The following is a 19,832-nucleotide window of genomic DNA, read 5'->3' as shown; positions in this document are numbered from 1 at the left end:
GGGGCCATAACCAATTAATGCAGTAGAAAACGCTCAGTAAAAGTAATGTACGTCCGTGTTGTAACAGGTTTTATTAGGAAGAGAAATTAAGTACAGTACAGCAGAGAATCTTTAAGTATTACATACTAATTCCAAACTATACAAGTTATGGGTTATAATTTCAACAATATGATATATTTAAGAAAGCCTCTTTCAAACTTAAACGTAACAAATAAACAAACTAATTGATACATTCCACTATCGTTCTCCTATAATTTATTGTGCATTCAAGTTTAAATATCACAGTTTAGCTTGCCTGGAATAATAATTTCTTCTCACGGACTTCAGTTCATCATAAAACATCAATACAAGCATCGAATGAGGACCTATACGGACATAATGTGGCCAAAAGCCTTTGTATAAACCAGCAACGCCCTCGGTTCGAAGTATTTTGACGAAACAATCTATAACGCCACTGTAGTAGATACCTTTGCCACTACCGTCTATACCCTGATTGTACAAACGAGTAGCAACCACGTCCGGTGGTGTCATCGTAACAGCCATAACTGTCCCAGCTGCTATCCCGGAAAGGACAGATACTATACGTTCGGATTGGCCCGGATAGAGAGGATTTCTTGTTAGCATGTCTTTTGTGTAGCCAAAACCGGCCAGTTGCCCTCCACTACCCAACATAGCACGTGGCATTGTGACCGCTACTCCTCGATACAGCCCTTTGACCCCGTATTTCTGAAATATCTCTCGTAAGGCACTCAGCAAACCAGTGTGTTTGTGTTGGAAACCAACAGCAATCTGTGCGGTTGCTTTCGATTGCAAGTGTGTTCGAAGCATGAAGAATGGACTTGCCAACGCAGATCCCACAAAACCACCGGTTCCTCCCCAAAAGGCACTTTTCCATATTGATTGTTTTCCATCAGCATCTCTTGTGAGACCATTCTCAAGCGCTGTGTTGTAAACACCTAGTCTACAAACGAAAAAAGGACAGCATTTTTCACTCGTTATGTGTACTGAATGCATACCTTACCGCATTTATTATAAATTGAAAACATAGAGACGGTGTTAGACCTTTCTGCAGAGCCAAGAAACCATCGTTCTTAACGATGGTGACGAATGCATCGCTAACACTTCGGTAAGGTCTCACATAGGTCCCTTTAGAAGCAAGTTCTCCTTGTAGCTGCATACGCGTTTTGACCACCTTTAATTAGCTATTAGTAATGTATATTCATGTTTTAAAATGAAAGTACATACCTCCAATGGATTTGTAAATACAGTAGCACCCATAGAGGCAATTCCTCCCAGCAGGAAGTCCGTACCGTCCATCACTTGTCTTCGATAAATAAAAGACGCGGTAAGGAAAAAAAACATTACAAACTCACTTCAAATTTTTAGCTTATTTCATACTATTTGTTGAAGACGATACAATACTTTTTTTTTGTGCGGTAGCAACACTTATAAAACATTATGCAATAACGTCTCACATCCCGTATCGGCTATCAAATGTCGAAATCATATTTCACATTGAGACATTTTACCATTATGAACAAATCAGCTGATTCGAGTTCTGTTTATTTACATTTTCTTCACTCGTACCGTTTTCCAACCTACCTTTTGGTGAAATCTCGCGTAATTTTTGAAAAGGTCCTATGTAACATTCACATCAACTCGAGAAAAACGAAGTTGAAGATCGGAACATTGTTCCGCGAATTGTTTCAAAAGGAATCTATCTTTATCACTACTTTTACCACTAGCAGTCAATAATAACTCTGCGAAACCAATCGTATCTGTTGTTATGTGATTTTAGTTTGATATTGAAACCTCCGAGCGAAAAATGTTACATTGGACGTTTTTACTGTCCGCTTCGTACATTGGACAAATTACGTTGTACGATGACAATTTGCAAATAACTACTGAACAACGCTTCAAATACTTGCATTTCGTGCTAAAAGCAGATCATTATTGTTATAACTCGTTGAATTGCCCTAAAAACGATATCAACACCCGAAAATAACAAAAACTCAAAATGTCCGAAGTGCGACTTCGTGTTGTTTTGATTGCTTTGTTACTTCGGACGTATCGAGCGTCAGAGGAAAGAGGCGTCCGAAATAATAGTGGAGTGCTTAAAATTCGAATCTGTACATTGGACATTTTTTGTATCGGTAATAAAAAGGTGAAAAGGATAGATACTTGAACGGTTGTTTTCGCATTGCATTCAATGATTGAGCACTAATAGTATGCATCCATTAACTCGATTTGTTTACATTTGTTACTTAGGACCTTTTCAAAAGTTACGCGAGAAATCAGAAGTTATACACTCAGACAAATTAGTAATGAGTTTTACCGATATAGGAGTAAGAGCCCCCGTAGACTGCAGACTGATTTGTCGGTCGATAGTTTGGTTGGCTTCTTAATCAGTACGGAGAGGTATGCATGTGAGCGCATTACGCCGATTCAGTTGGGTTGGTTTTTGTACCAGAGGGCCGACCCGACCAAACTGTTGGTTGACAGAAAGTCTGCAGTATGCGGGGGCTCTAAGGCTGATGTCACATTAGGCGGATTCGCCGCCGCGTATATCGCGACGGTTTTTTTCTCGGTATAAATTTGCTTTCAAAACCGCCCCGCTCTGTGTGACATGGCTCATTCACAATACACTGTAGATCCTCCACTGCGGTTTACTCGCGGAATCCGCCTAATATGACATCAGCCTAATAGTATTACAGTAAGGCCATCTACATATTAGGCAACCCGATCTATGTTGCCGATGCCAATCGGATCTCCAACTCAACACTAAGGTCATCTACACACTAGGCAACCTAAGTTGGAAAGCAACTTAACGAATATGTCAAAAAAGTTGAGAGCATGTGTAATCAAATGGGAACATACACACTAGGCAACTGGCAACTTAGGTCGGACCAACTTTTTCGATTCAACGATAGATAGATAGATAGATATAGACGAGACATGACAATAGGGGGCCGATTCCGGATCACTTTTTCTGTCAAACTCGGACCACTTGCAACTCGACTCCTGATTGGTTGATGAGGAAAACAGTTGACAAAGATAAATCTCGCGTAACTTTTGAAAAGGTCCTAAGTAACAAATGTAAACAAATCGAGTTTATGGATGCACACCATTAGCTCTCAATCATTGAACGCATTGCGAAAACAACCGTTCAAGTATCTATCCTTTTCACCTTTTTATTACCGATACAAAATATGTCCAATGTACAGATTCTAATTTTAAGCACTCAACTGTTACTTCGGACGCCACTCTCCTCTGACGCTCGATACGTCCGAAGTAACAAAGCAATCAAAACAACACGAAGTCGCACTTTGGACATTTTGAGTTTGTGTTATTTTCGGGTGTAGATATCGTTTGTAGTGCTGTTCTACGAGTGATAACAATAAAGATCTGCTTTTAGCACGAAGTGCTAGTGTTATGATCGTTGTTCAGTAGTTATTTTCAAATTTTCATTGTGCAACGTAATTCGTCCAATATACAAAGCCGTCAGTCAAAACGTCCAATGTAACATTTTTCGCTCGGAGGCTTCAATTTCAAACTAAAATCACATTACAACAGTCACGATTGGTTTTTCAAAGTTATTATTGGCTGCTAGTGGTAAAAGTAGTGATAAAAATCGATTCCTTTTGAAACAATTCGCGGAACAATGTTCCGGTCTTTAACTTCGTTTTTCTCGAGTCGATGTGAATGTTACATAGTACCTTTTCAGAAGTTACGCGAGAAATATACTAAAATGGGATTTCCAACATTTTCACAGTATTGCCAAATATATTCAAAATTGACTAATAGTTGCATTCATATTTAAATTTAGCGAAAATTTCTATTATGGATTCTTTGTATATTTTCGTTTCTGTTACGTCCTGTGTTCAGTTCCCGAAGAGAGGGAAACATTGTACAGTACTGTTAGTTTTTGAATGATGTCGGAGTTCAATTATAAGGCCTTATTTCCGTATACACTGCACGGTGAAAACGAAATGAAGTGTATCCGCGATGACAACTATACAATGTTGACACCTGGAAACAAAATTAGTTTTTAACAAGGCTTACTACTCTCACCACATCAGATTAGCCGGCCCGAAGGTAGTTTTAAATTTGTCAAAATCTGAATGAAAATTTTTACTTGACGTTGTTTATTTACTTGAAGCACGTCTTTCTTACCATAACTTAACCCATTTTCTATACACTTTCCGATATTCTTATTAAAATTTATTATAATATAAAATTATCTTCAGATACCATTTTTGTAAGGGATTATTTTATCATATGAAGAAAACAAAGTTTTCCATTCACATTGAACATTAATTCGATACGGAGAAGTTAATTTTCATTCAATTCATGTATTTCAACATATCATACTCCTGTTATCAAATCTACGTTTTCTATTTCTTTTTGCTTTCTCTGTATTTAAATTTGTTTTGGATACCAAAATAACAGGAAAATACTAACTGTTTAAAATATGACACCCGATTTTATAATTAATATGAAAAATTGTACAGCTCAAATAATACATGATACGAAGAACACATGTTTCTCTTCCGAAATTTTATAACATTTGGCAACCTTCACATCTCGCGTGGCTCAGCTCCCTGTTATCTAGCACTTGGTTGACGAAAATGCAGAAAGAAGAGTGAGAAGCCAGTTGTCACGTCTTGTCTTAGGTCGAGTCGCGCGCGATTTGTGTCGGCAACCTTTTCGTTCAATTGCTGTTGATATTTCGATTTCAGCGTTCGTTGAGTTTCAATCATGGATGCCAGGTGATTTTTTCAGATGTTTTAACATGGTACGAAAATATATATATATATATATATATATATATATATATATATATATATATATATATATATATATATATATATATATATATATATATATATATATACAGTTGAATTTCACTCGTTGGGCTATCTTTAGTTGGGCTCCCGTTCGTTGGGCTATAGCCCAACTAAATCGAAGACAAACGTCAATTCTGACAACGTAAAATTTTGTTCGAGGGGCTCGTGGATGGTGTTTTTAGGTTTAAAATAAATTTTAAATGAATCATTGAAATAAATAAAATCGAATATTATTCAACAAAAACAATATTTATTTTAAACGTTTCAAACAAAATTAAACAAACCACGTAAATTCATTTTCAACAAAATGGTAGAGTTCTTCAACATGCTCGTTTTAGCCATTCAACTTCAGTGATTTTCGAACGTAGCGCGTTCAAACGGCATACTTCTGCAACATCATGCTTCATATAGCGAACTAGGCAATCAATTGACTTGATTGCATCGCCAAAATCAGGATCTCCGGTACTAGTAATGGAAGTATCAAACGAATTACTTCCATCTTCTGTGTCTACCAACCATTCTTCTTGCATTTCAGGTTGATTCCTTGAGAACTGATGACAAAATCTCGTCATCAGAGAACACTTCACTGGTTACCCAATCTGGATTATGATCAGCATCATACACCTGATCTTTGATCCACAGATCAATATCTTGCTCAGATGTTTTTGTTCCTGCCAAACTGTCAATCCTGGACACAAGCGCTTTTAAGTCATCATCGGCCGCTTTCGAGTCTACATTAACCTCCGGCAAACCATCGATCAATTTCTTCCACGAATTACGTATAGTTTTGTCAGATATCTCCTCCCAAGAGGTTGCCAACCACGAAATACACTGTTGAAGATTAATCTTCTTCAATCGTTCTTCGAAACTAAAGAGGAAAGTACATAAATAAAACCTCAATTAGAATTTGAATTTAAATTTTGAAAAAGCACAGACGAAAAACTATCGTGCGCATAGTTATGTGTTTATATTTGGAATTAATTACAAAAATTTAATGTTTAATATTTGGAAATTTACCTTAAGTGTTCGTTTTCCAGAATTAATGCGAGCAGTTTTCTTTTATACTTTCGCTTGATTGCATTGATGACCGCTTGGTCCATCGGCTGGCATTCAGCAGTTACATTTGGTGGGAGGTAGATCACTTGAATCAGTCCATCGTCACTCTGTAGAGATTCGTCAACGTCATAATGACTGGTGCAATTATCAAGAACCAGCAATGCCTTTGGCTCCAATCCTCTCTCGGCCGAAAATTTTCGAACAGCGGGGACAAACTCTTCGTGGAACCATTGACGGAACAACAGTCTGGTCATCCAAGCCTTTTTGGAATGATTATATGAAACGGGAAGTTCTTCGATGTTGATTCCTCGTGGTTTTGCAGCAGTGCAAATGAAATACAACGGAAGCTTTAGGGAACCATCTATGTTGGAGCAAGGCATAAACGTATACCTTGTCTTGTTCTGCTTCCGTCCGCTTGCCACGGTCTCATCACAGGTAACGACAGAGCGTGTGGCTAGGAGCTTGATGAACAAGGCAGATTCATCTGCATTAAAGACGTGGGATAGTGATAGCTGCATTTCCTGAATCTTCTTCTGTAGAACCTTCTTGAAATTTAGGTACGCTTCAACGTTTACCGATGCCTTTTCTCCTGTTACGGCTTTCACGCGCAATCCAAACCGCTGCTTAAAACGATGCATCCAGCCATCCGAAGCAGAAAAACCGTGCACCGCATAGAGCCCCCGGTCCTGGAACATCTTAAACAGCAGCTCCGCCTTTGCTTTAAGAATATCCACTGTCAACAAAATGTTGGACTGCCGCTGCTGTAAAATCCAGATGTAAAGAGCTTCTTCCAGCAAAGGGAACGTCTGCTCTTTCAATGTTTTTCGATTATTTACGCCATATTCCTTGAACTTGTCCACCGCCTCACGAATTGCTTCTTTCTTTTGGATTATTCTCGTGACCGTAGAAGATCCTACGCTGTACTTCTTCCCAAGAAAGTCATGCGTACCACCTCCTGCTTCAAAATCTTCAATTATGCGAACCTTCTCCACCAGCGTCAGGAAATTGCTCCTCCGTTTCCGGTTAACGTTCGTACTGGATCCTTGCAAACCATCCATTTTGAGCCTGGCGATCGAAATGAACGTATATTAAATCTACGCTAATTTTAATATCAAACTTCATTAAGAACTTACCAATTAATCCAACCTAGAACGAAACTCAACCACGAATGAAATAAATGTCAGTGGTGTGAAAACTTTTCTGCGTTTCCCATAACAACAAACAATCGGTGTGACCCTCGATCGATTTTCGACTTTGACAGTTCAGCCCAACGAGTGAAAGTCTTTCACAAATTGGGCTAAGAGCTTAGTGCAACGAGTGAAATTCGATATATATATATATATATATATATATATATATATATATATATATATATATATATATATATATATATATTAGGCTGTCAAAAAAGTCCTGCGGTATGTTTTTTTGAATTTTCATTTGTTCATAAAACTAGTTACAATCATCTGTTTTAAGTCAAATATGCGCCGTTTTGTTCGATGACTTGTTCCCAACGAGATGCCAACTTCATAATACCCCTGTTATAGAAGCTCGCTTCCTTATTGGCAAAAAACTCGGATAGCCAATTTTCACAGGCCTCTGTTGTGGCTAACTTCTGACTACCTAGCTCGTTCGCCATGGACAAAAACAGGTGGTAGTCACTTGGTGCAAGGTCCGGACTATACGGCGGATGCAAAAGAACCTCCCATCCGAGCTTCTGGAGCTTCTGGCGCGTCACCAAAGAAGTGTGTGGCCTGGCGTTGTCCTGATGGAAGACAATGCGGCCTCTGTTTATCAAAGATGGCCTCTTCTTCATGAGTGCTACCTTCAAGCGGTCCAGTTGTTGGCAGTACAGGTCCGAATTGAGCGTTTGGCCATAGGGAAGCAGCTCATAATAGATTATTCCTTGACAATCCCACCAAACACACAGCAGAACCTTCCTGGCCGTTAATGAGGGCTTGGCCACCGTCTGAGCCGCTTCAGCGGGCTTCGACCACGACCGTTTGCGCTTCACTTTGTCGTAAGTGACCCACTTTTCATCGCCAGTCACCATCCGCTTCAGAAACGGGTCGATTTTGTTGCGATTCAGCAGCGATTCACATGCGTCGATACGGTCAAAGATGTTTTTTGCGTCAACGTGTGTGGCACCCATACATCGAGCTTCTTTGTGAATCCAAGTTTCTTCAAATGGTTAATAACGGTTTGATGACTTATCCCCAGCTCTTGGCCGATGCTACGGCTGCTACTATGCCGGTCTTTCTCGGCTAATTCAGCGATTTTGTCGCAATTTTCGACGACAGGCCTTCCGGAGCGTGGCGCATCTTCGACGATCTCTACACCAGAACGAAAACGTTGAAACCTTCGTTGTGCGGTGGAAATGGAAACTGTATCGGGTCCATAAACTGCACAAATATTATTGGCAGCTTGAGATGCATTTTTGCCTTTGCCATCACGGAAAAAACGCTGTAGAAATTCGCCCAGTAGACCGATCCTGTTGAAAATTTTAGACAGTAAAATAAAAACTATTAAACAACTTTTGGCATTTTCTTTTTATTCATACTTCGAGCCCAAGCCCGTATGCTCGCACCTTCCTCTTTACCCCGTCCATAAGGTTCTGTACAACGTCAGGTTGTAGTTTTTTTTTGAACAGAAATCCATTTTCTCTTGAAGTCCGCCTCTGATTTGACAACTTTTGGGTTCTTCCGGAGGGCCTGCTTCATAATCGCCCAATATTTCTCTATTGGGCGAAGCTCCGGCGCGTTGGGCGGGTTCATTTCCTTTGGCACGAAGGTGACCCCGTTTGCTTCGTACCACTCCAACACGTCCTTTGAATAGTGGCACGAAGCGAGATCCGGCCAGAAGATGGTCGGGCCCTCGTGCTGCTTCAATAGTGGTAGTAAGCGCTTCTGTAGGCACTCCTTAAGGTAAACCTGCCCGTTTACCGTGCCGGTCATCACGAAGGGGGCGCTCCGCCTGTTACGGCTTTCACGCGCAATCCAAACCGCTGCTTAAAACGATGCAGAAGATGGTCGGGCCCTCGTGCTGCTTCAATAGTGGTAGTAAGCGCTTCTGTAGGCACTCCTTAAGGTAAACCTGCCCGTTTACCGTGCCGGTCATCACGAAGGGGGCGCTCCGCTTTCCGCAAGAGCAGATCGCTTGCCACACCATGTACTTTTTGGCAAACTTGGATAGTTTCTGCTTGCGAATCTCCTCCGGAACGCTGAATTTGTCCTCTGCGAAGAAGAACAACAGGCCCGGCAGCTGACGAAAGTCCGCTTTGAGGTAGGTTTCGTCGTCCATTACCAGGCAATGCGGCTTCGTCAGCATTTCGGTGTACAGCTTCCGGACTCGCGTTTTCCCCACCATGTTTTGCCTTTCGTCGCGGTTAGGAGCCTTCTGAACCTTGTATGTACGCAGGCCCTCCCGCTGCTTGGTCCGCTGGACGAATGAACTTAACAAATTTAGCTTATTGGCGACATCCCGGACCGAACTTCTCGGATCACGTCTAAACTGCTTAACTACGCGCTTGTGATCTTTTTCACTGACGGAGCATCCATTTTTGCCGTTTTAGTATTCTGCTGACCGTGGATTGGACGATTCCCAGCATCTTACCGATGTCCCGATGTGACAACTCTGGATTCTCGAAATGAGTGCACAGGATTAATTCACGACGCTCTTTTTCGTTCGACGACATTTTTCCATATTTACGAAAAATTGACAGTGAAGCATGGCCAACGTGATCTATACACTAAACCTTTCCAACAAGCTATAGTATGACTCGATACAATGAATACAACTAGAACTACGCGCTTACAACGACACCTCGCGGAAATACCGCAGGACTTTTTTGACAGCCTAATATATAACTAGCTGACACGGCAAACATTGTTCTGCCATATCATTCATTTCTAGATAATATTTTGATTAGTAAAACTAACGAATATATATCAAGAGTGTTTATATTTTATCATTCAGATCTGTAAAATTGATCTAAATGATGATTTTCACACCGAAACATACATATGCGTTTCTGTTATTTTCGAATTTTCTCTTTTTTATTTCTAATATCCTTCCGTAATATGAAGACTTTGATTCAAAAAACTGCGGCTTAGGTAAGTTGCCACATTCCTGCATATAGTTTGCATTAACTTTCATGATACCGCTTTTTTTTCTTAGCTGTTTCTTTTGAAATGTCTTCACAAAATTAAATATCTTCGTAGTGAATAAAATGGAAATAAAAAAAAATCAAAATTAAGGCATGTATTTACTTTTCACAACCCTCCTCTCACATGCGCGCACTTTTAAATTTTGTCACTACTACATACAAACATATGTAAGAAAGGAGTGGAGAGGTACAAATATCGCCGGCGTGAAGTGTTTTCGCTTGCACGCCAGCAACACGCCAAAACCTCGCTCACGACATGTCAGCCTGGTGTGAACACATCGGTAAGAACACAAACGATTAACCCTCTACCGCCCAAGTTTTTGACGTAGAACTACGTCTTTCATTAAGGGTGTCAAATCAGAAAACAGGTCACGTTTTTATGAAATAAAGTTAACGTTAATAACTATTTTTGCAGCGAACGGATTTTGGCGATTTACATACTAAACGAATCGGAAATTCCGTAAGATTTGTTTAATATGCCATACAATAGAATCCCCTGATTAGTCAATGGTTAAAATTCATGAAAACTTTAAGTGTACTTTTCCCATACATTTGTTCTGTGCATTTGAGTGCTTTTCCGAACAGAGCTCTCAATGACGAGCAACTTATCGACGACCAACGGAGGGGAATTCGTAGGATTTAAAGTCTCCGTGAACAAAGGAAAAAACAGGAAGTGGGTTATATCTATGGTATAACCGCAAGGGTGACGTACGACTATCGTTGATTTAGAGATCATTTGTTTGAAGTTGAATCAGAATTCATTCTGAATGAATGAATATTTGGAGAACGTCGAAAACGAGAGCGTTACGTTGGAGGCACAAGTTTTTATGCATCCAATATTGGATACGGAAATATTCTACTGATGGGGAAGAATAATCTTCAGAAGCTATCCTGTTAATTGCGATTGATTGAAAAATCACAAAACCAAATGTATTTGGTCACAGTGTTACATGGATAGAAAACATTAAAATGAACTCTTTCACATGAATGTAATTTTAAATTCCCTGAGGAACTGGCAGATTATTTTCAGTAACGATTAGATATTTCCACATTTTCCTCGATACTGGAAGTCCACCAGTGGTTAATGCTAACTCGATAACCATCTGTTAATAGCACTTGATTGAAACATATTTGGTCACAGTGTTACATGGATAGAAAACATTCAAATAAACTCTTTCACATGAATGTATTTTTAAATTCCTAGAGGAACTGGCAGATTATTTTCCGGATCTTTCTCGATGCTGAACGGCATCCAAACGGAAAGAATTCCGTGCGTGTATGTGTATGTGTAGCGGCTGCTTCGATGGTCACCTTCTCTTCTCCTGAAGGATCGGCTTCTCTGTGCTCCCTCACAGTTTCAAACAAACTGCTTGCGTTTCAGGGCAGATCTCGATCCTTCGCCGTCCAGCACCCTCATCAACGATGTTGTCTTGTCGATGACCTCACGAAAAATGAATGCGTCTCACCATCAGAATATTGCTTAAGTATGCTTTTTTTGCGTTATTGAATTGAGAGAGGGCGTGGTTTACGATGGCAATTTGGAAGGCAAACTAGAGGGGAATGAACTCTCTGAGCTCGGAACTTTCGGCGACAGAGCAATAATCGATTGCGGGCGCATACAATATTGGATACGGAAATATCCTACTGATGGAGAAGAATAATCTTCAGAAGCTATCCTGTTAATTGCGATTGATTGAAAAATCACAAAACCAAATGTATTTGGTCACAGTGTTACATGGATAGAAAACATTAAAATAAACTAAAAAGATATTTTCACATTTTCCTCGATACTGGAAGCCTACCAGTGGCTAATGCTAACTCGATAACCATCTGTTAATAGCACTTGATTGAAAAATATTTGGTCACAGTGTTATATGGATAGAAAACATCGAAATAAACTCTTTCACATGAATGTATTTTGACGTGGGACTACGTCTAACCGAAATATATGGAGGGTAAAATGAAAACCTAAACACAGAACATGCAGGAAAAAATGAAAGATTTCGAATGCTTATAGCTCGAACATTTCGTACTGGATAGGAGAGATGTTTGCATCAATTGATAGGGAATATTTCTACGCATCTATCGCAACTAACTAAATTTTGTTTTTCATTAGATAAACAATTGAATAACTGTAAAATATTAGGCGTTATCTAAACGCCCTAACTGCATCGTTTTGATTGGCCCGATTAACGGTTTCCCTAACACAGCCATCAAAACCAAGCAGCCTTGGGGAAATCGGCATTGCAAATACAAGAAAGTAGGGGGACTTTTGTTCTCATCGAAAAATGTTCCCTAACACAGACTTTAAAACCAAGCAGCGAATTTGGCATTGCAAACACACGAAAGTAGGGGGAGCTTTTGTTCCCACCGAAATGTGTCCCCTAATAGAGATTTCTAAACCAAGGTGCTTGAAGAAGTCGGTATTTCAAATTCATGCAAGTCGGGGGTATTTTTGTTCCGACTGGAATGTCATGACTTCAAATCCATGGAGCGTGGGGAAATCGGCATTGCGAATTCATACAAATCGGGGGTATTTTTGTTCCGATTGAAATGTGTTTCCCTAACACAGACTTCAAAACCGAGGAAATCGGCTCTGCAAATAAATGCAAACTGCGAGTACTTTTGTCCTCGCTTGCCTTTGTGCAGAGTGGAATATGTCTGTCCTAACATGATCTTCTAAACTTAGGAACCTGGGAAAATCGTGCAGACACTAGAAGCGAATGAACTTCCCAGTTTCAAGCAAATTCGAGATTCGAGAAGTATGTACACTTTTGGGATGTAAACTTCAGAGGGAAATGTAAAATAAAATAATCGTTTGATAATTTTTTTTTGTCTTTATTGGAAAGATTTTCAGCCTTAGGCTGGTCAAACGTTTGATAATTCTTCCGTACATATATTTTGTTCTAGTCATCATACCAAACGTAAAAGGTCCGTCATTAAATTTACTTGTAACGAAGAACAATCAATCACAATAAATGAATTGACTTTACATGACATTTGTTCATTTTTTTCACTCACAGAGCAAATATATTGAACTCAATTGAATTTGGAAACTGTTGTGAATTTAGTCAATACAAACGAATGATTGCTAAGCTAAGGTAGTTCCACGTCAACCTTGCGGTTATATCATAGATATAACCCACCCATTTTTTTCACCTTTTTCGCATATTTCCTCCTCGTTTTATGAAGTTCTTCTTTAACCGTCGCCATCCCTAAGTCTCGATGTATGACACTATTGCTGATGTACCAAGGGGCGCCAGTAATTTGTCTTAGCAGTTTATTTTGTACTCTTTCGATGATTTCGATATTACTTGCAGAAGCTGTTTGCCAAAGTTGACAGCCATAATGCCAAAAAGGCTTCAGCATGGATTTGTATAGAAGTAGTTTGAACTCTAGTTTCAATTTCGATTTCCTCCCGATTAGCCAATGTATTTGATTTGCTCGCAATTTCAATTGCATTTTCTTTGCTTCTATGTGTTTCTTCCAAGTTAGACGGCGGTCTAGGTGTACACCGAGATATTTAATTTCATTCGATTTAGGCACTGCAGATCCATTGAACTTGATTTGTGGGCATGTGTTCTGATTAAGCGTGAACGTAACGTGGACACATCTTGTTTCATTTACTTTAATTCTCCATTTTTGAAGCCACTTTTCCACGACCGTTATATTCCTGGAGATCCCGTGACGCAATTCTCGCGTTTATTACCGATACAAAAAATGTCCAATGTACAGATTCGAATTTTAAGCACTCGACTATTATTTCGGACGCCTCTTTCCTCTGACGCTCGATACGTCCGAAGTAACAAAGCAATCAAAACAACACGAAGTCGCACTTCGGACATTTTGAGTTTTTGTTATTTTCGGGTGTTGATATTGTTTTTAGTGCAATTCAACGAGTTATAACAATAATGATCTGCTTTTAGCACGAAATGCAAGTATTTGAAGCGTTGTTCAGTAGTTATTTGCAAATTGTCATCGTACAACGTAATTTGTCCAATGTACGAAGCGGTCAGTCAAAACGTCCAATATAACATTTTTCGCTCGGAGGTTTCAATATCAAACTAAAATCACATAACAACAGATACGATTGGTTTCGCGGAGTTATTATTGACTGCTAGTGGTAAAAGTAGTGATAAAGATCGATTCCTTTTGAAACAATTCGCGGAACAATGTTCCGATCTTCAACTTCGTTTTTCTCGAGTTGATGTGAATGTTACATAGGACCTTTTCAAAAATTACGCGAGAATTGTTCTGTTTTTGTGACTGCTGAGAATAGCAGTGTCATCTGCGAATGTTGTAATCATTAAGTTCCGCGCGGTCGGGAGATCAGCTGTGTAGATCAGATAGCGAATTGATCCAAGAACACTGCCCTGAGGAACGCCAGCATAAATTTCTCGCTCTGGCGATAGTGTTTGGTTATGCCGAACATGAAACTTTCTTCCCAGTAGGTAAGAACGCATTATTTCATATACTTGTGGTAGCATATTTTTAATTTTATAGAGCAGTCCTTCGTGTCAGACTTTATCTAATGCTTGAGCTACATCAAGAGAAAGCGCTGAGCAATATCCGCGGCCTTCATATACTTTACGAATTTATTCTATCAATCGGTGCACTTGTTTAATAGTGCCATGTTTTGCTCGGAATCCGAATTGGTGATTCAGGATTAATCTTTCAATCTCGGGCGCTGATTTTATTAGGATAATTTTTTCGAACACTTTTGAGAAGATTGGAAGGATGCTGATAGGTTTATAAGATTCCACTTTCTGTGCGTCTTTACCTGGCTTAGGAATCATAATGATGGTCGAAATTTTCTATGCTTGTGGGAAATATCCTATATAGGTCATTGCGTTGAAAATTCTCGTGAGATGTTTAATTGCTATATCAGGTAGTTCCTTGATCATATTTCCGTTGATGTGGTCGATACCGGGTGACTTTTTCACATTGATATGATTTTTGATAACATGTCTCACCAGCCGATGTTTGAATTCCATTTTGTTTCGGTTTGTAGCACCAGAAAATTCGAGCGTTTCTTGATTTGATCCCGATTGATTCGGGGTGAAAACTTTCTGAAGATGGTTTGCAAAAGTTACCGCTTTTTCATCGTCACTCCTGGCCCATTTACCAGAGGGAATTTTAAACGGCGGCACCTGTAACCTATGTTTAGATTCTGGCGATCGTTTGTTTTGCCAGATACGTTCCAGTCGTCGCTTTTCTGCAACTGCTGCTTTTATGTGGGAGGCAGTAATTAGTTTTTTGTGTTTCTGGGTCTTCATAGGTGGGGTTCATCTTCGCAGCATTCTTCACAAGTACACTGAGCTGGTTAACTGCTTCCTCGATATGATGTTGGTTATCCAGGGGTAGATCGAAAATGTTAGAGGAAATATATATATATATATATATATATATATATATATATATATATATATATATATATATATATATATATATATATATCTCTTGTAGTGGTCATCTTGTGAAAATACAATAAATAATTGAATTAATAAGAAACATTTGTGCCAAACGTCTTTTAATTTAATCCCACTTATGACGCACCCGTTAATAAGTTCTACAACTATTAATAAATAATTTCTCTCAAAGAAATGCAAAGAAAACACGTGTCCGGATTTAAAAGTAAAAGTTTAAAATTAAAAAAAAAAATAATTTAAAAGCATGATTAAAAAAAGTGTCCGGGTTTAAAATCACGACACGATGTTGAATTCTGTCATTGATAACTTAGATGAAAGCCTTCTAATTCTATAGGAACGCTAATTTTTCATGCTACGATATGTCAATATTTTTTAGTAGTTGAAGTTATTATTCGCGAGCGATTAAGTGTCCGGATTTTAATGCATTACTATACATCAGAATACAAATAACGATATACCACTAATAGAATTGTTTTTTTTTCTATCAAATTTATACAATAATATAAACTAGTGAGCTGCTTTCTCTTTTAAAGCGTTTTGATGGAACAGCTCGTACACCAATAATACATCTCTATGGTATGTATTTGATATTTGAATAGTTACTATCGTTCCGAGTAGAGCTTTGATTTCGTTTCAATGAAAAATATTGATTAAAGAAAGAATATAAAATAATAAAATAACGATATAAGGAATTTCACTGCGTATCCAAATGAGAAAAAAGAACTGTAACAAAATCCGACTAAAACTCTTCAAAAACAGATCAATGATGACAACCTTAAACCACATAAAACCATCATTATTGTGCTGTCATTTACCGATTTTAGTGAAATATGGAAATAAATCCTATTTTTATCATGAAAATTCAAAATATACATTAACAATTACACTATTCCCCAATTAAAGTTATTTTCTATTATTAATTTGTCGAAAATGATAGTATTGTGTGTCAGAGGATTTGTAATAGCGCAATTGCTGTATGTAATTCAGGCGTTAAACTCTCCTTACCAGATCTGTGAGTACCAAAAATAGAACTGCCCTGAATGATTCATTGAGTGTATATTTCTGAATATCAATATAATTATTATATTACAGACGATATGGTACAGCAAGATATTTGCAAGATGCGACGGTTTCCATTATTAGATAGTTTTCTGTCTCAGACGGATTCTATATTGCTGGCAAATCCCGAAAGAGGAGCGATATTTCGACAGAGCTGGAACTCCTCAAGTTTCAAAAGATATTCCGACTGTAAGTTCTACATTCAAGCACCTCCGCGAATGGGATTATATGTAACCGTGGCCAACGTTCAATTGCGAAAGAATACTCGTGGAAACTGTATTGATAGCATCGTGGTGAAGAAAAGCAACGAAAAGAAATATGAATTCTGCGACGATAAGGAGGATGATGAACCTAGAGTTTTCTCTGACGATTTGGGACGAATGAGGATTACGGTAAATTTAGACTCGACGTTGCCGCTACCCACATTGGAAGATACTCTTGAGGTGCAGCTTATAGTTACAGTTAAGGGTAGATGCAATTTAGAAGGATATGTTCCATGTGAGGATGATGAAGATGATTCTTGCATCAGCAAAAACTTTTTTGGGGATGGCATCATAAATTGTCCTGAGTGCGCAGATGAAAATGGATGTTTGATCGATTCGGTTCAGACACCTGTCGTGAATCCTTCAAATATTTTTCTCAGTGCATTGGTTTCCCTTTTTGCCACAGCAATAGTTTGCGGAGGATGTCTTTGGTGTCTGTGTAAGCACCGTCGATGTATCGACAATTGCAACAGCAATAGCAGTGGAACTGGTCGTAGCAATCGTGATTCGATGGTTGCTGTCGATCAGCTGCATGTGGATTTACATCCACCAGTGATTCCTTCCAATGAAGCGACCCCTTCAGCTCCACCAGAGGAAAATAAAGATCTTCCCCCTAGTTATGAATCGCTTTTTCCGATCGGTAGTATTAGTAGATAATTGAGAGAATAATAAGATATCCACTTACATCGAACGGATATGTTAGTGGAGCGATGTGATGTATCTCATTTTTGTTTAGTGATCTGAGCTGAATTAAATTAATATTTAAAATATTCCGCAATAAGTCGAATTGATAATAATTTTTTTGAGCATTTTTAAGCTCTTCTTAGGCGCACGCAACAAATAAATTGACTACACAAGTATTAGATGACCCTTCAAAAGAGAATGCATATGAGCTAATGATGTAGTTTTTTTATAATTATTATTCGTAATACTATGCTAAACCAAAAGTTTTTATATGTATATTGACCGCTTAAACGCGTTTAGTTATAAAAATCTAAAATGTAGGAAAAATGCCGTTTCTGTCTGAGGACGACAGTTATTGTTATAATTAAAATGTATTCGATTTTGTAAATAATTGATAGAAATGTAATATAGATGAAATTAATGAATGAGACTATTTGAATAATTACCTAAATGATTTGAAATATTTTGGCCACTTGCAATAAAAATGGATAATTTTCAAATTGCGATAAAAAATACTACAAAAGATAATTTAATGGCGCAAATATCCCACAAAACATAATCTTACTGACCGTGTTACACAAATATTTCGTTTTCCCTTCGCCAGAAAACTTTCATTCTCCATCACTTTCAGCCTTTGTTTCTGGGATACAGCTTGTTGTTCCGACACGATTGGTCTTGACTTACGTTTCCGCATCTTGACTTACGTTTCCGGAACGAATTAGTCACCGCAACGGGGCGGAGCACCCAGTACAAACCATGGAGCGCAGTTGCTTTACTGTTTTCGCAATAACTTCCGCAGTTCAACTGATAGCGCTGTCAAACTTTTTTTGATAACTCATAGGTTACTATGATTAATGATGCACAAGTGGTCTCATCACGTGTTGAGGTGAACACATGAAAAATTGGTAAAATTTGTCAATTTTTTCATTATTTTAATTAGATTTACAACCAGATGGCACAGCGAGTAAAATAATGATTTTGGTTCGAAATTCGACGGAATTTTTGGAATGTGAAGGTAGATTGGGTTTATCTATGCGCATGATATCCTCGAATTCCTCCAATTGTGTTGTTTATGTTCTTCAACCTGACTTCGAGTACCGCTATTCTTAGTTAAAAAGTTGAGATATTGTAATACATAAGAGGTGTTGGACATCATGTTCTGTTCTCCATTGACTTACTCCTAGTCCCAACTACTCCCACTTGTCATAAACATTGATAGCTGATGATGTAAGCAGCGACATGGTCATTGACAAGTGCAGTTCACTTGCTGAAGGGTCAGAAAATCGACACCGGAGGCGTTGAGGTCTACGACATCGTGTTAGTCTGAGACGAGACATGACAATAGGGGGCCGATTCCGGACCATTTTTTCTGTCAAACTTGGACCACTTGCAACTCGACTCCTGATTGGTTGATGAGGAAAACAGTTTTTTTTATCCCATTTATTTATTTATTAGGCTCATTAGCATTTTAGCTGTAACAGAGCCGGGTTTGAAGTGTGTACATGTACATATGTTTATGTTTCTATAAATTGTAAATTACACAGTAGTTAGTAGTAGCTATTTAGGCGTTAAGTTTTCTGTTCCATTACATTATGGTAAATCAATCGTGATCGAGTGCCGTAAGCTGTTATTAACCTTACTCGCCCTGGTGTTTTTGACGTAGGACTACGTCTAACCGGAAGATATAGGGGGTGAAATGGAAATCTAGGCACTGAACAAGTAGGAAAAAATGCAAGATTTGGAACGCTTATAACTCGAGCATTTCTCAATAGATCGCAATGGTTTTGGCATAAATTGATAGGAAATATATCTACGCATCTATCATAACGAATAACATTTCATTTTTCTTGAGATAAATAATTGAATAATTGTGAAATATCAAGCATTGTCAAAATGATCTATGTGCCCATTTTTGACTGGTCCTTTTTGTGCTCCTCAAATCGTACCGATCAAAACGGGCAACCAGAGCAGCAGCGAAATAGAATGAAGCACGATTGGAAAGGAAAAAGAAAAAAATGAACGAAATATTGGTCGCAGTCTCACACATGCGTAGTTCTCGAGCCAACCAGTCAGCTTAAAAATCCCCGCTCCGCTGCCGTAACGATCATTCTCATTCAAACCGTACACCACATCGGTTCGCATCATAACACATCAACAAACCAACCCAAGCACAGCCATGTCTGGACATGGTAAAGGAGGAAAAGTGAAGGGAAAGGCAAAATCCCGCTCGAACCGTGTTGATCTGGAGTTCTCCGCAAGGGTAGCTAGGCCGAGCGCGTTAGTACCAGTGCATCAGTCCACCTAGCCGGCGTTATATAGTTTCGGCCGC

The 19,832-nt window shown here is 38.8% G+C and overlaps 4 protein-coding genes across 7 annotated transcripts in view; 2 read left to right on the top strand and 2 right to left on the bottom strand.

Annotated features, from left to right (window-relative positions):
• Nucleotides 1-46: 46 nt before the first annotated feature.
• On the bottom strand, nt 47-18,091 carry LOC129764291 (solute carrier family 25 member 35-like). Of its 4 annotated transcripts, none has more exons than XM_055763228.1 (4): nt 18,073-18,091; nt 1,246-1,324; nt 1,017-1,192; nt 47-961 (listed from the first exon to the last, which is right to left on the bottom strand). In XM_055763228.1, the coding sequence occupies exons 2-4, from the start codon at nt 1,315-1,317 to the stop codon at nt 280-282; spliced, it is 930 nt and encodes a 309-aa protein (XP_055619203.1). In that variant the 5' UTR covers nt 1,318-1,324; nt 18,073-18,091; the 3' UTR covers nt 47-279. The 4 variants fall into 4 exon arrangements, with proteins under 4 accessions (XP_055619203.1, XP_055619204.1, XP_055619205.1 ...); XM_055763229.1 differs by lacking the exon at nt 18,073-18,091 and adding an exon at nt 1,603-2,042; XM_055763230.1 differs by lacking the exon at nt 18,073-18,091 and adding an exon at nt 1,399-1,592.
• On the bottom strand, nt 5,379-6,961 carry LOC129766472 (jerky protein homolog-like). The gene is made up of 2 exons (XM_055767004.1): nt 5,865-6,961; nt 5,379-5,715 (listed from the first exon to the last, which is right to left on the bottom strand). Exons 1-2 carry the CDS (start codon nt 6,959-6,961, stop codon nt 5,379-5,381), a joined length of 1,434 nt encoding a protein of 477 aa, XP_055622979.1.
• LOC129764292 (uncharacterized) lies at nt 16,298-17,928 on the top strand. The gene is made up of 2 exons (XM_055763233.1): nt 16,298-16,509; nt 16,590-17,928. Exons 1-2 carry the CDS (start codon nt 16,428-16,430, stop codon nt 17,474-17,476), a joined length of 969 nt encoding a protein of 322 aa, XP_055619208.1. The 5' UTR covers nt 16,298-16,427; the 3' UTR covers nt 17,477-17,928.
• LOC129764290 (uncharacterized) overlaps nt 16,812-19,832 on the top strand; it is a 70,653-nt gene continuing 67,632 nt past the window's right edge. Inside the window, exon 1 of the mRNA XM_055763225.1 lies at nt 16,812-16,948. The gene's annotated coding sequence lies outside the window, so the exon portion shown is untranslated. The remainder of the gene's footprint in view (nt 16,949-19,832) is intronic.

This window comes from Toxorhynchites rutilus, chromosome 2 (assembly GCF_029784135.1).
Source record: "Toxorhynchites rutilus septentrionalis strain SRP chromosome 2, ASM2978413v1, whole genome shotgun sequence".
Lineage (NCBI taxonomy): Eukaryota > Metazoa > Arthropoda > Insecta > Diptera > Culicidae > Toxorhynchites > Toxorhynchites rutilus.
Note: the sequence above shows the minus strand (reverse complement) of the source record. Positions and strands in the feature narration are given on the sequence as shown.

What these genes read in the sequence shown, in the direction of transcription:
- LOC129764291 (XM_055763229.1), bottom strand. Translation starts at nt 1,649, where the DNA reads ATGTTACATAGGACCTTTTCAAAAATTACGCGAGATTTCACCAAAAG. An exon ending in TATTTACAAATCCATTGGAG is followed by an intron (nt 1,193 to 1,245) that starts GTATGTACTTTC and finishes AGCTAATTAAAG; the next exon opens with GTGGTCAAAACGCGTATGCA. An exon ending in TTTATAATAAATGCGGTAAG is followed by an intron (nt 962 to 1,016) that starts GTATGCATTCAG and finishes TTTCGTTTGTAG; the next exon opens with ACTAGGTGTTTACAACACAG.
- LOC129766472 (XM_055767004.1), bottom strand. Translation starts at nt 6,961, where the DNA reads ATGGATGGTTTGCAAGGATCCAGTACGAACGTTAACCGGAAACGGAGG. An exon ending in CTGGAAAACGAACACTTAAG is followed by an intron (nt 5,716 to 5,864) that starts GTAAATTTCCAA and finishes TTTCCTCTTTAG; the next exon opens with TTTCGAAGAACGATTGAAGA.
- LOC129764292 (XM_055763233.1), top strand. Translation starts at nt 16,428, where the DNA reads ATGATAGTATTGTGTGTCAGAGGATTTGTAATAGCGCAATTGCTGTAT. An exon ending in AAACTCTCCTTACCAGATCT is followed by an intron (nt 16,510 to 16,589) that starts GTGAGTACCAAA and finishes ATTATATTACAG; the next exon opens with ACGATATGGTACAGCAAGAT.